The 14282-nt window shown below is 43.5% G+C and overlaps 1 protein-coding gene across 14 annotated transcripts in view; it reads right to left on the bottom strand.

Moving 5' to 3' along the window:
* DOCK3 (dedicator of cytokinesis 3) overlaps positions 1 to 8792 on the bottom strand; it is a 603425-nt gene extending 594633 nt beyond the window's left edge. For 6 of the 14 annotated variants that reach the window (XM_045050674.1, XM_045050683.1, XM_045050687.1 and 3 more), the window contains exon 1: positions 8421 to 8790. In XM_045050674.1, coding sequence (XP_044906609.1) covers positions 8421 to 8457 — 37 coding nt within the window. In that variant the 5' untranslated portion in view covers positions 8458 to 8790. Of the gene's footprint in view, positions 1 to 8420 lie in introns of all 14 variants that reach the window. The other 8 variants (XM_045050704.1, XM_023249135.2, XM_023249114.2 and 5 more) reach the window with 4 other exon arrangements.
* Positions 8793 to 14282: the final 5490 nt, after the last annotated feature.

Below are 14282 nucleotides of genomic sequence, written 5' to 3'. Positions count from 1 at the left end.
CCAAAAATCAAGCTTTAAAACCTTCTACATGCCTGGCACTGAGTTATATCTGCCAAGAATACAAAGATAAATTTGGCACAATCCCTACTTTTAAGAGTTTATAGCCTAAAGCAGTGGTTTTTTTTAACCATGGGTCACAAGATCCATTGAGTGAGCTGCCACCAATACTTCTCACTTAACAGAAAATATCAGAGTACACTGTACAAAGTACACAGTACTATATCATAAAACTTTTAACTTTTTCATATATATGTATACAAGTCTATGTATGTGTAGATACACACACAAGAGACAGCAATTTTGTTTTTAATGTTTATTTATTTTTGAGAGAGAGACAGAGCATAAGTGCAGGGACAGAGAGGGAGACAGAATCCAAAGCAGGCTCCAGACTCAAAGCAGTCAGCACAGAGCCCGATGTGGGGCTCAAACCCACGAGCAGCGAGATCATTACCTGAACTGAAGTCTGATACTTAGCCGAACCTACAGCCACCCAGGCACCCCAGAGATAGCAACTTTAAATGTACTTCTTATTGTAGGGCATAGTAAAAAATTGGAAACACATTAGTCTAGTGGAAGAGGACAAAATAAATATACCGCTATAAGGTACAAAGTTTTATGAACTTAAAAGAATAAAATCTATCTAATTGGAGAAAGAGAGGGTCAAGGGTCTAAAAAGGTTTACAAAGATAACAATATATGAAAGGAGCCTAGCTAGGCAGGAAAAACTTTGAGAGATGGAGGAGGTAAAAGACCCCACATAAAAGGAATAATATGAATGAGACATGATGCAGTAAATAACAAGTACTTAATGGGTGACAAATAGTCCTGGCACATGACAGCACTAGTATAATTAAGTCGAGATTGAAAGACTTGGTGAAAGTTCAGTTCCACTAAATTATAAAGTACCAGTAGGTCAGCAGATGAGGCTGAAAAGCAAATTTGAGCCATAACATGAAAGTGCTAGGCATGTGGTAAACACTTAATCACTTAATGAATGTCAGCTATTCCAACTAGACTTACTTAGTTCTAGAGCCTGAAACCCATGTATCTCTAAAATGCCTTACAATTCTAAAATGTTATAAACTACTGAAGGGCTATGATGCAAATTATTTAAATATAGGCACAGAACACAGACTTCTAAGAAATTATAGGGAGTCTATTCAGTAAGGAAGAATGTTCGAATTACAGCTCTCTAAACAATAAAATAGGGCTGTCCCAAAAAGTGGTTAGGGCTTTTCACTAGATGAATCTGAATAAAGGCCAAATGCACATCTATCTGAGGTATGTTACTAAGTCTATAATACAAAGTTCTGCATTCATCATACACTAATTCTTCCATCAGTTTTGGTTCTCACTCACCAGTGAGTAAGAGCTCATGAATGAGTTTCGAAGAGAGAAGGAGAAACAGATGGAAGCAGGAGGCTGCGATTTTATTCCACTGCAGAAAAGTAGGAAAACAGGAAGCTTCTGAATGACATTTCCCAACATAGTAATTATTTTTACTAGAGTATCCTACTGTGTGATATAGCAAATCATCTGCAAGTACCTGGACCACAGCTAAAATAATATGGCAATGTATTTTTGAAGACTTTTTTAAGTTCCTTGAGGCTTTATGTGAAAAAAAAAATCTTGTTTTTCCATACAAAATGTGTCAAAAGGGGTTATGCAAGAGTCGAGAGCAAAATCATAAACAGGTTTGTTCATTAGAGTAAAAGCATAATGTTAGAATTAAAACCCTAATATAGCATATCCAATAATGCTTACACACCGGGAATAATTTCAGATCATTCTTATCATCAAGAATAAAGACACAGATTTCAAAAGAAAGATTCAAAATACAAACTATTAAAAATTAAAATTAGCACCAATGTAAAAATATGATATGAATATATATAAAGTACTTTCAACCTCAAACCTCAATGACCATTATCTTGAGACTGTTAAGTTTCCAAATATGTCGAAAATTGCTAAACAGAAAAAGGTGTCATGTTTACAATTTAGTTTAATGTTTCTAAAGCACATTCTCTTTTAACACTGCATGATAATTTTTGTTTAATGTTTACTTATTTTTGCGACAGAGAGAGACAGAGCATGAGCAGGGGAGTGGCTGAGAAAGAGGAGACACAGAATCCGAAGCAGGCTCCATGCTCTGAGCTGTCAGCACAGAGCCCAAGGCAGGGCTCGAACCCATCAACCGCGAGATCATGACCTGAGCCGAAGTCAGACACTCAACCCACTGAGCCACACAGGCGCCCCTTAACACTGCATGATAAAATGAACTGTAATATTTGAATAGACTACAGAATATTGTTGCATAGTGACTTTTCTATTAAGCAGTAGGGCACCTGGGTGGCTCAGTCGGTTAAGCATCCAACTTCAGCTCATGTCATGATCTCATGGTCTGTGAGTTCAAGCCCCACATCAGGCTCTATGCTGACAGCTCGGAGCCTGGAGCCTACTTCCAATTCTGTGTCTCCCTCTCTCTCTGCCCCTCCCTTGCTTGCACTCTGTCTCTCTCAAAAATAAATAAAGCATTTAAAAAAATGTATTTTTTAAATGTTGGGGCATCTGGGTGGCTCAGTCAGTTAAGTGTCTGACTTCAGCTCAGGTCATTATCTCACAGTCTGTGGGTTCAAGCCCCGCATCAGGCTCTGCAGAGCCTGGAGCCTGCTTCGGATTCTGTCTCTGCCCCTCCCCCTGTGTGTGTGTGTGTGTGTGTGTGTGTGTGTGTGTGTGTGTGCGCGCGCGCGCGCTCTCTCTCTCTCTCTCTCAAAAATAAACATTAAAACAAAATGTTGACAATTTCCTGTTGGCTATTTCCTGTTTGCTTTACAGAATTACAGATCAAAACAAAGACCTCTTGGGGCACCTGCATGGCTCAGTCGGTTAAGTGTCCGACTTCAGCTCAGGTCATGATCTCGCAGTCTGTGAGTTCGAGGTCCACGTCGGGCTCTGTGCTGACAGCTCAGAGTCTGGAGCCTGTTTCAGATTCTGGGTCTCCCTCTCTTTCTGACCCTCCCCCGTTCATACTCTCTCTCTCAAAAATAAATAAACGTTAAAAAATTAAAAAAAAAAAAAACAAAGACCTCTTGGTTTGAAAAGGCACTCAATAAATATTTGCCAAACTCAACTTCTTTCCTCTCAGCTAATAGTGTCTTTTAAAAAGCGAACATATCCTTCAGAGCTCTTTAAAAACGTGCCTTCTGACTTGTCATGTCCTAAATGTGTATTCATTACCAGTGCAAATCTTTACAATTAGAAGCAGAACAATAAATACTATGTAGTCTTTTTTTTAATGTTTATTTATTTTTGAGAGAGAGAGAGAGAGAGAGAGAGCGCGCGAGCAAGCAGGGGAGGGGCAGAGAGAGGGAGACACAGAATCTGAAGCAGGCTCCAGGCTCTGAGCTGTCAGCACAGAGCCCGACATGGGCTCCAACCCACGAACTGTGAGATCATGACCTGAGCCAAAGTCAGACACTTAACCGACTGAGCCACTCAGGCACCACAAGAATGCCTTATCTTTTGAGCCACAGATATACGCTACTGACAAAGTCCTTTCAGAAGCAACATGATGTAATAAAAGAAGCTGTGGCTTAGACTCCCAAAGTTCTACGTTCAAATCTCAACTCAGCACTAACTGCCTTAAATTCCCTAGATCAGTCCCTAACTCCTCTCAGCTAAAGTTTCTTTCCCACCTGTTTCAAAAAGAGGGGAGAGGACATATTATGGTGTAAGGCTCAAGTAGAATCATAATGTGGAAGCTCCCTATAAACACTAAACCCCAATCATAAAACGTCAAGCACACCCTCATTTTTTTTTAATTTTTTTAACCTTTTATTTTTGTGACAGAGAGAGACAGAGCATGAATGGGGGAGGGGCAGAGAGAGAGGGAGACACAGAATCGGAAACAGACTCCAGGCTCTGAGCCATCAGCCCAGAGCCTGACGCGGGGCTCGAACTCGCGGACCGCGAGATCGTGACCTGGCTGAAGTCGGACGCTTAACCGACTGAGCCACCCAGGCACCCCCATCCTCATTTTTTAAAACAAAATAAAGTCCTGGGTATATGATATATTCTCTATCCCTAGTAGATGCCTTTACCTCTGAGAGGTATGGGGCCCTTACAGAGGTTTCAAACACTGGGATTCCCTCATGGAACAAGTAACTAAAAAGCCCACTGCCTCTGCACTATTTCACTGAACCGTAGCCTATTTTAGCCTATTTACCAACAGATTTAGTGAAATTTTGTGATCACTGGTTCTTTCCAATCTGGTTTCATCAACCTATTCCTTCTCCGCCTTCAGATGCCTCTGCACCACTGGATCTTTACAAGGTAAATTTCTTTTAAGGACCCAGGGCTTTTTTTAAAAAGTGTATTTTTGTTCTATCTGGGAAAAATCAAGCAAAAGGAAATCTGGTAAAAATAAGGCAGAAAATATGAATTACTTTTTATACAAGATAAAAATAAATATAACATTACAAAACTAAAATATCAGGTATTCTGGTTGGTGATGAGGAAAAACTGTTATGGTTTATTTACTAAGTGTGGATTAGGAAATAAACAACAAATGCCCTGAGTTATTAAAAAAAAAAATTACCTTATGACAGCAGAATAAACAAGATAATGACCTGAGGCAAGCTTCCAGCCCTAAGATGACAAACTAGTACATATGTATTCAAACTTTTGCTGCTATTCTATTTTAGAAGTTAATTATAAACATTCTTGTTTTGTTATCAGTGTTTGCTGCTGCTGCTGTCAGAGAACGAGAAAAGTATTTTCTTGATCTTTGATTTCTATATTGGGTAGTCTGAGTGCCATCAACATGGGAAAAGACAACTATTTCACAAAAATAGGTGGACTGTTCTCACCTAATGCATTTTAGAAGAGGAAGCTTCTTGGAAATGTAAAATAAAGAATGGAAAGATACAGGGCTTTCTAAGCATTCATGGCAACAGAAAGGAAAACAGAATCTCAGAGGGAAAGAGACATAAAGAGTCAAAACATGGCTAACGGGTTCAGTAAAATACAGCCCTTTTAATACTAAAGAAGGATAGCAAAAAAGCCAAGTGTATCACAAAATATTGCCCATTGCCAAGAAGAAAAATAAGGAGAATATTCAATTGCTGAAGGACAAAAAAGGACTAACCACCTCTGAGATCCAGTTTCTTCATCTGTATGATGAAGATAACATTAGAACTGCTCTGGGACTCTATACGGTATAACATTAAGTAAGAATCCCTAGCAACACGGTGACTGACCCAAGACTAAACCTCAAAAAAGAACAGTTTTCTCCCCTTCCTCTAAAGTCAACCACAGAATATTACAATGAATAGAAGCTCATTTACCACCTAGTTCTAGGTGAATAAATCAAATAATTTGAAAATGTTGTAACCTGTATAGAATTCCTGTATTAAAAAAAAAACAAAAGCTAAAGTAAAATGTTTCTACAGAATCTCAAACACCTTACCAATGTCAAATACAGATGAATAGCTGCAATGGAAAAAAAGTCCTTTGCAATGCTGCAACAGGGGACTTTTCCCCTCACTAACATCCAAGCAGTTTCTCCAAATTGGTAGGGAGTAGGTACAAGTTTTCCCTCCTTGCTATAAGGATTATTGATTAGCAAAGCAAGCAGAGATAGAAACATATGCTCCAAGTTGGCCATAAAAATCAAAGCTGAAACTCAAAATACTACCTCCTAGGAATAATGATAATAGATTTTCAAACTAGCAATTAAATAATGCAGCTAACACACTATTTTTGATTGACTATTTTTCTTATTGTAAGTATAACATTTAAGCTACTTTATAGGCTGAACCAGATTTTACTAAATAAAAAGCCTAAGAGTGTATCCTAACGTGCTTACGGAAAGAGATGTACCCTGAGTTTTGAACAATTTCTACAAGAACTTTCAGACCATAACTGAGGAAGGGACAGTAGAACAAAGCTGTGAGAGAAAGTAGGAAAAGAGATGCCTTGTTTGGCAGGAAAAGCATCTAAAGTACGCTAAATCACAACTGTTAATATCTTCAGAATAACAACATCTCTCATTTACAAAGCATTTAGGTCCTTCCCTGTGCCCAATGCTGTGTCCTCTCCACGGGAAATAACCATTTTTCTAAAGCTAAACCCACAGTCCTAAGAATGCAAGAATTTCATTCCATCTTCCTGATTAAATCACACACCAAATCCTAGTGCCTGGAGATTCACATATGCCTATCTTGATTACCCTGCACTGTGTCCTTCTAAGAACTAACACATCAGAGGAAATAACTGGTATTATTATTACTCTGAGTACTACAGGGAAAAGAAGAAATTAACATTTATTAAGCATCTGGTATGCTTTCATTTGATTTTCACAACCCTGTAGGTAAATATTATCCCCAATTTACACATTAAGAAAATGATGTTAACTTGCCCACAACACCAGTAAAGAGAAGCCAGGACTCAGAAATGTGCTAACTCTCCTACTCAAGGATTCTTTCCCAGAAGGAATTATCACTTAGGTGCCACTTTCACATCAATTATTTGTTATTCTAGTTCAGCAGTTCTGAAAGCAAGTTATGGAGAAGATAAACCATCAACTCTTCATTTCATGGAATATATATATATACATATATATATATACACATATATATATACATATATATATATGTGTGTATATATATATGTATATATATATAGTATTTAGAGAACTAAGAGAAAAGGTAAAATGTCCCCACAGGCGAATCCCGGCTCTTTGCATCATTTCCCAATTCCTTCTCAACAGAGACTCAAGCACTAGGGCTTCTTTTATCGCTTCCATCCTAGCATACTATCATGCCATTGTAGCACAGCTAATTAAAAACTTTAGAAAGTTACCTTTCAAAACAGGATTTTATACCAACATAGAAGATCTCTCTGCAGGTCCTTAAAATTCAATAAATTCAATTTTCACATAACTTGCCTGATTGTATTCCTAAATGTTTGTTACTACTGCCAGTTTAAAAAGTTATTTCATGGGGCGCCTGGGTGGCGCAGTCTGTTAAGCGTCCGACTTCAGCCAGGTCACGATCTTGCGGTCCGTGAGTTCGAGCCCCGCGTCGGGATCTGGGCTGATGGCTCGGAGCCTGGAGCCTGTTTCCGATTCTGTGTCCCCCTCTCTCTCTGCCCCTCGCCCATTCATGCTCTGTCTCTCTCTGTCCCAAAAATAAATAAACGTTCGCTCCCATAAGAGACTCTTAAAAACTGAGGATAAACTGAGAGTTGATGGGGGGTGGGAGGGAGGGGAGGGGGGGTGATAGGCATTTGAGGAGGGCACCTGTTGGGATGAGCACTGGGTGTTGTATGGAAACTAATTTGACAATAAATTTCTTCTTAAAAAAATTTTTAAGTTATTTCGTGGTGAATTGTGAGTTAAATCTTGATTGAACTGAGGTGAAAAAAAACATGAGAAATAAAAATCTATGTTTAGAGAGATTTCCCCATCCATAGTTTTCCATTACAAGTCGGGAGGTAGGGGAACCTGTACACTCAACCTTTTAAATCTGTTTTTAACCCAATAAGATGGCACAGGACTTACAATAATGCATTGTGGCTGAGCTCTATCATGTTATTGCCACAAAACACTAGCATTAGTAAAAGGAAAACTAACATTCAACCCTTTGTATTATTAAATATTCGTTCTTTTTAAAGAAGTTTAATGTTACAAGAATCATTTAGCTTCTGGAGTTTAACACTTGTAAGATAAAAAGAGGATTCTAAAATGAATAACAGTCTCACCTGAAAACAGGTTTGTTGGTGTTTTTGTTTTTAAGGACACTGTACTATATACACACACTAAACGTAACATTGAGACATGTCCAAAAACACTTCCCACTGTAATTATTTCTAATACTGAATGCAGAACAAATTAAAACAGACCAAACACTTGCAGTCAAATGTCTACAAAATTTTGAACTGGAAAAATGATGTCAACGTTTTTTATCCATTTGAAAGGTTCCAGTCCAAAAAATAAACAGTCATCGGGCTCAGCAACTCAGGTGCGGAAACTCGCTAAAACTGAGATTGGGTGCGGAGAAAACAAGACTCTCAGGATTTGTCTTCTTGGGTAAAACTGCCCTGTACCCCACACCAGAAACCTCACACAGCCACAGGGGCCCAGCCCACCGTGCCCGCCCCTCCCGCCCGCCGCACCTGCCGAGGCCGCACCGCCAGCGCCCCCTGCCGCCCTCCCCACTCCCGGAGGCCCGCTCCCACCCCAGCACCACACGCCCCGCCGCCCCCGCCGCCCCCGCCGCGCCCGCCCCGCGCCGAGGCCGCGCAGCCTGCGGGCAGGGGCGGGAGCGCGCGGGCGCGAATCGAGGCGGGGCCGCTACGGGGCCCAGAGCAAGGGCGCGTCCCTGGGACCCCTGCTGCGGCCAGGCCGGAGCCTCACCTACCTACGCCGTATTTCTCCTCCTCCGTGGGGGTCCACATGGCCGGGCCGGGCGCGGCCCCGCGGGCGCGGCGGCCGGGCGACAGCGCGGCGGGGACGGCCGCGGGCCCGGCTGTGGCGCACCGCAAGCCGAAGCGGGGGCGGTCAGGCGGCGCGGGGCAGTGGGCGGCGCATCCCTCACAGGCCGTCCGGGATGCCGCCGCCGCCACGTCCGAACCGCGAGGCTCCCGCGAGCGGCCCAGCAGTCCCGGGAGGCGCGGGCGAGGTCTCTCCACCTGTCCGTCGCCGCTGCTCCCGCGCCGCCGCTCGGTCCCTCACAGCTCCGCTGTTCTGCTCCCGGCGCCGCCGCGGTTCGGCTCGCCTCAGCGGGCTCGCAGGACGGCCGCGCATGCGCCACTCCCGGCGCGCGGGGGCTCGCGCTGCCCGGGCTCGCGCCCCCCGAGCCCGCGCGCGAGCTCACGCGCCGCCGCCGCGCGCCAGCGGAGGGAAATCCGCGAGAGGCGATTGGACGGCCCCGCGGGGGTCAGACCTAGCTCCTCCGTGGACCCCCGCCCTCGGCGGTAGCAAGTGATGGTAGAGGCGGGCTGGGCAGGTGGGAGGCCCTAGGCCGCTAGAGTCTTGCGCGTCCGGTGCTTCCTGCCTGGCACAGCAAGATTGCCGCGGGACTCTGTCCGAGAGGGAGGATCGAGAAGGGAGGAGGGAAGGATACTGTTTTCAGACCCATCCCAGTGTCGCCAACAGTGTGGACACTGCCCATCCCGGAAAGGTCCTGGGAGCCACCCTGCGTATCGCCGGACCCGAAAGGTGGGGTCGCCGCGGGAGAACAAGGTGGGGCACTGTTGCCCCTCGCTCTTCGTCTCTGGGATGCCTTCTAGGCCGAAGCCCTACCGCCTCCTTGGTTCTTGTTTCGCTGAGTTGTCCTATGCGGTAAATTCTTGGAGTGTGAACAATCAGAGTAGCCTTCTTAGTAAGGAAACCCTTCCTTGTTAGGATCTGGGATCCTGCCCTGGGCACCGCCTCTGCTCCTCCTAGGTCTCTGCCTTATAGGCTATTCGGACTTTTGGCTCAGTCCCAAAACTTTCCTCCTTTGTTTCCTCCCCCCCACCCCCAAAATCTGTTCCCTCTTACTTCTGCAAATATCACCTTGTGACCCTAGGTCAACCATTCTCCAAAGATCAGGATAATCCTGGCAACTGCAGGACTTCTTTAACCTGCATCTGGACCACGTTGTGGTCCCAGCCCTAATCCCAGCATATTTATCCATCTCTGTCACCAGCATCTGTCACCAGACAAAACCCTGGTGTCACTCCTCACTTGACTGAACACCCTTGAACACTCTTCCAAGCCCAGATCAGTGCATCACTTCCAGGAAAGCTTCCCAGATCCTGCAGCTAGCAGACTGGATCCTCCCCTTCTTTTGCCTAGGATTCCAGCTGTGTGCATTTGTGCCTTATTTCTCCCATTAAACTGCTCCCAAAAGGCAAGCTCCAGGCTAAAGTCACTCTCAGCACCTAACACCTGATGCGCACTTGTTGAGTAGGAAGCAAGACTAGTACAAGAATATCTTGGTAATCAACAGATCTTATTGGTTCTTTCTTCATAATGCCCTTTATGATTACTCATTCCAGGCCTGACTAAGCTCACCTGGATTATTGCCACAGATCCCCAAATCCTGACCTATAGACTCACTCCTTCCACCAATGAAGGCTGCACACTCCTGTATTAGGAAAATATTCTGTAAATGATTGAGTTTCTCAAGAGCTAGATACACTGAGGGGTTGGGGGAGTCCAAGAACATAATAAAGGAGTTATCTTTATTTATGTAGCTAAATGTTCCCAGAAGACCCCTGCCCAATGACCACCCTGGAATGTCACCATGTAATGAAGCCCACATTCCCAAAAAGGGAGCTATCTAGCAAGTGGGCCAAGTTATACAGACCTTCTGAACGAACAAACTTAAAGCTCTTATTTCATCTCCTAGTTCCACTCCATTGGCTGATGTACATGATCACAGTCTCGGAGCCCAATGACTGGTTTTCCCAAAGTTTACTCTCTTGTTCCCAGTCTGGATTCATCTTAGATGACAGCTTCCCCAGACAAAGACACTCCCAATCAACAACTGCACACCTCAGCTCAGGGATGGGAATGCATTAATCCCAACTGGTAAAGGGAAAAGAAAACGGGCCAAGGTGAGAAGGGGGCATCTGATAAATCTCAGACTCCTACAGTCTTGCTCTTTGTACTAAATTTAGATTGTTTTCTTGAAGCAAAAGAGCACATCATGGAGAATCAGGCTTCAGCAGATATACACCTGCTCTCATATACCCACAGCATCTGTTCTGAGCCCTTCATGCTGTCAGTCCACTCTCACTGCACCCCCCATACACACACCCCTCCCAACATGTGAGCCAACCTTCAACTTGCCTCTGAAAATCAGGACCCTTGGCACCCTGCCTTCCCCTCCTCTCCATCCACTTCTTTATGTTTTCACCACCACCCAGCTTCACTGCCTGCTCCTTCTTAGGATCCCCAGAACTCACCGCCCCATTTTTGCTCTCTGCCCTCCATATTCACCCAGTTCTGTTCCATAGGCTCCTTCTGTGGTACCAACAACATCTGCCCTGTTGGTACCCTCAGCTTCCATTCCTTCTTTCTTCCTCCTCTAGATAACTGTGAAGAATAATCAACCACTCCAAATCCCTTTATTTTAATGCAATTCATTTGACTCTCAGATGATCTGGTTTCTGACCCTGTCACCTCCAGAAACTGCTCTCCCAGAAGTCCCCAGGGATGTCCCAACTCTAGATACAAGCAGCTACTCTTCCCTGGCTCTGGCTGGGCCTTTGCATACAGTATCACTCAACCCATGTATTCTCCTCTCTTGAAACTCATGGATCCTCCTCACCCTCCAAGGGCTGTTCTTCCCTTAAACTTCCCAACAGCCCTTGGCAAAAGGAGATTTTGCTCTCCCATGAGGGCCTTTCCTGTAGCACCTACTCACCCCACTTTCCTCCAAGAGATCAGATGGGTCTGCCTTGCACATTGACAAACATCTGTTTCCTTTTTAAGTGGCAAAGATTGCTCTGTTTATTTTTACCCCACACAGAGACTATCATAATGCCTACCATCAAACAGGAATTCAACATATACTCTTGGGTGAATGATCTACCTGTATGTTATCTGAGATCATAATGCAATAGGCTGGAAAAGAAAACTGAGAAATTTATTTCAGCAAGTCACAAATCTCCCAATTGAGAAACTTGAGTTAAAAAGAGTAAATTTCCTTGATATAGGCACATTTCCTTGATATAGGCTTTAATTAAAAATTCATTGATGGGACACCTGGGTGGCTCAGCTGGTTGAGCGTCTGACTCCTAATTTCGGCCTAGGTCATGATTCCAGGGTCATGGGATCAAGCCCTGTGTTGGGCTCTAGGCTGAACATGGAGACTGCTTAAGATTCTCTCTCTCTCTCTCTCTCTCTCTCTCTCTCTCTCTCTCTCTCTCTCTCCGCCCCCCCCCCCTCTGTCCCTCTCCCTTGCGTTCTCTCTCTCTCTCCCTCTGTCCCTCTCCCTTGCGCTCTCTCTCTCTGTCGCTGTCTCTAAAATAAAAAAAAAAATCAGGGCGCCTGGATGGTCAGTTGAGCGTCCGACTTCGGCTTAGGTCATGATCTCGCGATTTGTACATTCGAGCCCCGTGTCAGGCTGTGCTGACAGCTCGGAGCCTAGAGCCTGCTTCAGATTCTGTGTCTCCCCTTCTCTCTGCCCCTCCCATGCTCATGCTCATGCTCTGTCTCTCTGTCTCTCAATAATAAATAAACATTTAAGAAAATTAAATTAAATTTAAAAAATTCATTGAGACATCTTATTGAGTAGCTATGTAAAATATAAACATGGTTTGCTATTTAAGAAACAAGTGTGCAAACAGTTTGACTTAACATGTCACTATTACTTTTGGATGGAACTCATTACCTCAGATGATAAATTGCAACTTGCTGACTAAAGAAGGAATCAAGTCTTCAACAGGAAGTTCTTCAAGATTGGTGGCTATTAAAAATAGCCCATAACCAAACATTTTGTATATAACATACAAGAAATGCAGACAGCATCATCTTTTTCACTTAAATAGAACTTAAGTTAATCAATTTTTTAACATAAGCAAACATCATAATGATAAATCCCCCCATCACTTTCGGACGAGACTGGCACTCTTCTACAAAGTTCAATGAGCTACACTTCACATCTTCTCCCCTTTTTTTTTTCTGTTGCCTGGAGAATCAGATACCAGTATTTAAGGAGCCAGCCAGTCTGATGACTCAGCTCATAAAACAATGTGTGGCCACAAAGATGATGTTTATCCAGGAGCATCCTGGAGGCTCTTGCTACTGAAGTCGGTGAGCAGTAGGCAAGTGGTACACAATGCTCAGTCTCCCAAGAGTTTCTGGCCATGGTGCAAGAGCAGCATTCGCTTCCTTCTCTCATGGTTGATCTCATCAGATACTCTGTCCAAACAGAATGGTGGGAAATTTTCAGAGAAATGCAGTGGTAATAGAGGCAAATTTAAGCAGAGTACAGATGATGGTGGCAAATCTAAGCAAAGTACGGGTGATGGTAGACTTAGCTCTGCCTTCTCTTGATCAGGCAGTGCTTGCAACTAGGACTTATGCACATAAACAGCCCAGGGGCAGGTGGATAGGAGGCTCAGAAACATTTGTTTCCCAAGTCATCTCTGCCCCACTGGAATCCTCTAGGAGTGAGTCTACTCTGGTTAATAGAGCATCTACAAAGCTAGTTTTCTTCATGGCAGAGAGATGCACAAGCATCCCCAAAAGCAACACCCCAAAGCAACACCTTTTTGGAACTCTCCTCTCAGGAGGCAACATTGGAGTAAAGGGCTAACAGACTAGGTTAACACAGAACTGGCTGACAAAGTTGGGGTCCTTTCAGGAAAGAGACCTAAGAGACTAAGAAGATATTATTAGTATTTTGCTTTAAATTTTGCTACATCTGAATGTGTTCGCGGTGGGGAGGGGATAGGGAAGAGTGTGAAAAAGACAGATTAAGCAATATTTCATTATTTCATTATTTTCATTATTTTCATTATTTTCATTATTTTCCCTAAAATGACAAACTTTAACCATCTGTTCCTATTTTATCAACCCATTCAAAATATTATTAAAATGCAGATTCCCTGTGATTAACCAAGATTTTCAAATGAAAAATGCCCAAAACCTCCCTGATTTCAACCACTGGGACTGATGTGGTGCTCGTGGATGGGCTGTGTCTATCAAGCTCTACCATGAGAAGTACCCCCAGATATGTCACAGGCTCTTCAGGACTCCCTGCCCACTCAAGACTTTGAGCTACCCCAAGACAGTGCCATGCTATATTATTTTTGGTGTTCTTAGTGCCTAGCACACAGGATTTGACACACAGTAGGTGCTCAGTAAATATTGCTTGAATGAATACATTAGCAAATGAGTGTTTTTATTTTCCCAGAAATGTATATCATTGTTCCAAAATGGGTTTTGTTTGTTTGTTGTTTGTTTCTGGCCAGGAAAAAGGGAGGAGAAGGCATGAAAAACAAATACCCCACAGGAAGGAAGGGCAAGTAGATAGAAACTTGGCATTACTTAGTTCTCCTTTCCCTTCGGGGGAAATAACTGTGCCCTTGAATTTCTGCACTCAGTCACCAAGGAGGAATTGAAATTAAAAACCTTGGAGAGTAATTAGCAACAAAACGTTCTAATGTCAAGAAGTGAATTTTATGGGACCATATTTGTAATATTAATTGGGCCTCTGCGTAGCCAAATGGTGAAATTATTGCTCCAATACAAATAGGCCCAAAAGAGAAAAACAGCCCAAAAT

Source organism: Felis catus, chromosome A2 (assembly GCF_018350175.1).
Source record: "Felis catus isolate Fca126 chromosome A2, F.catus_Fca126_mat1.0, whole genome shotgun sequence".
Classification (NCBI taxonomy): Eukaryota; Metazoa; Chordata; class Mammalia; order Carnivora; family Felidae; genus Felis; species Felis catus.
This window is presented reverse-complemented; position numbering and strand designations above follow the sequence as displayed.